At 36.9% G+C, this 851-nt stretch overlaps 1 protein-coding gene across 1 annotated transcript in view; it reads right to left on the bottom strand.

The window, feature by feature from the left end:
- The window catches only part of LOC109850588, a 12,456-nt gene continuing 11,820 nt past the window's right edge, over positions 216-851 (bottom strand). The window contains exon 7 of the mRNA XM_020420635.1: positions 216-524. Within this exon, the coding sequence (XP_020276224.1) occupies positions 405-524 (120 nt within the window). The 3' untranslated portion in view covers positions 216-404. The remainder of the gene's footprint in view (positions 525-851) is intronic.

The following is an 851-nucleotide window of genomic DNA, read 5'->3' as shown; positions in this document are numbered from 1 at the left end:
TATAAATTGAGAGGAGTTCTTCTCCTCTAAACACACAGAAAATCGATCTCTTCTCCTGAGTCCCAAAAAGAAAAAGGATTCTCTGATTTTTCCCCCCTTCAAGGCGAGCGAGAGGAGAGAGCGACCTCAAAAAATAATCATGCATGATTACCTGAAAGTTTCCCGTATAAAAATCACGAGCAATATAAAAATCATGATCGACTAAAAATTCTCCGTATACAGCCCAAGCGCAGAAAAGAAGCTAGGGCTAAATTTTCCTTCTTAGTAGGCATTTATTTAGTACATTTCCATTTCAGGATTAGAGTATCACCATTCGCTACAGATATTTACAATGCATTATGTGATATATACAGTTACTATGGAAATCCTCGTACGATATACAAGGAGCTGGATATATACAGTTATTATGGGGCAGCCTTTCCCAAATACTGAAGCCACTCTTCAGGTATACCTTTCCTTTTCCTCAACATCGTTGCAGCTCCAGTTGTTAGCGGTATAGCAAGAATATCGAAATCTTTAGGAATCTGCAGTAAAAAGAGAAGAGAGACTTTCATAATGATCAGCTACTTATAATTTTAAAATTTAAAAAGGGTTATTTGCAAATAGACCTCATTTACTATCGCCGTTTCCCACTTACCATCCCTCTAGTTTCATTGTTGCAGCTAACCCCGCTAGGTTAAATATTTCTTTTGACAATTTTATTCTTGGTGAAAATTTGGCGAGTATTGCTTCTAGGTGAAATTACTATTAGTGAGTCTGCGGGTTAAAGAGTTAAAAAAAGAAAGAGGTCGGCCTGGGTTTTTGGGTGGGTGTTCTTTTTTCCCCTTCCTGCTTTTTTTTTTTTTTTTTTT

This window comes from Asparagus officinalis, chromosome 7 (assembly GCF_001876935.1).
Source record: "Asparagus officinalis chromosome 7, Aspof.V1, whole genome shotgun sequence".
Classification (NCBI taxonomy): Eukaryota; Viridiplantae; Streptophyta; class Magnoliopsida; order Asparagales; family Asparagaceae; genus Asparagus; species Asparagus officinalis.
The sequence above is the reverse complement of the archived record's forward strand: the minus strand, read 5'-3'. Positions and strand labels throughout refer to the sequence as shown.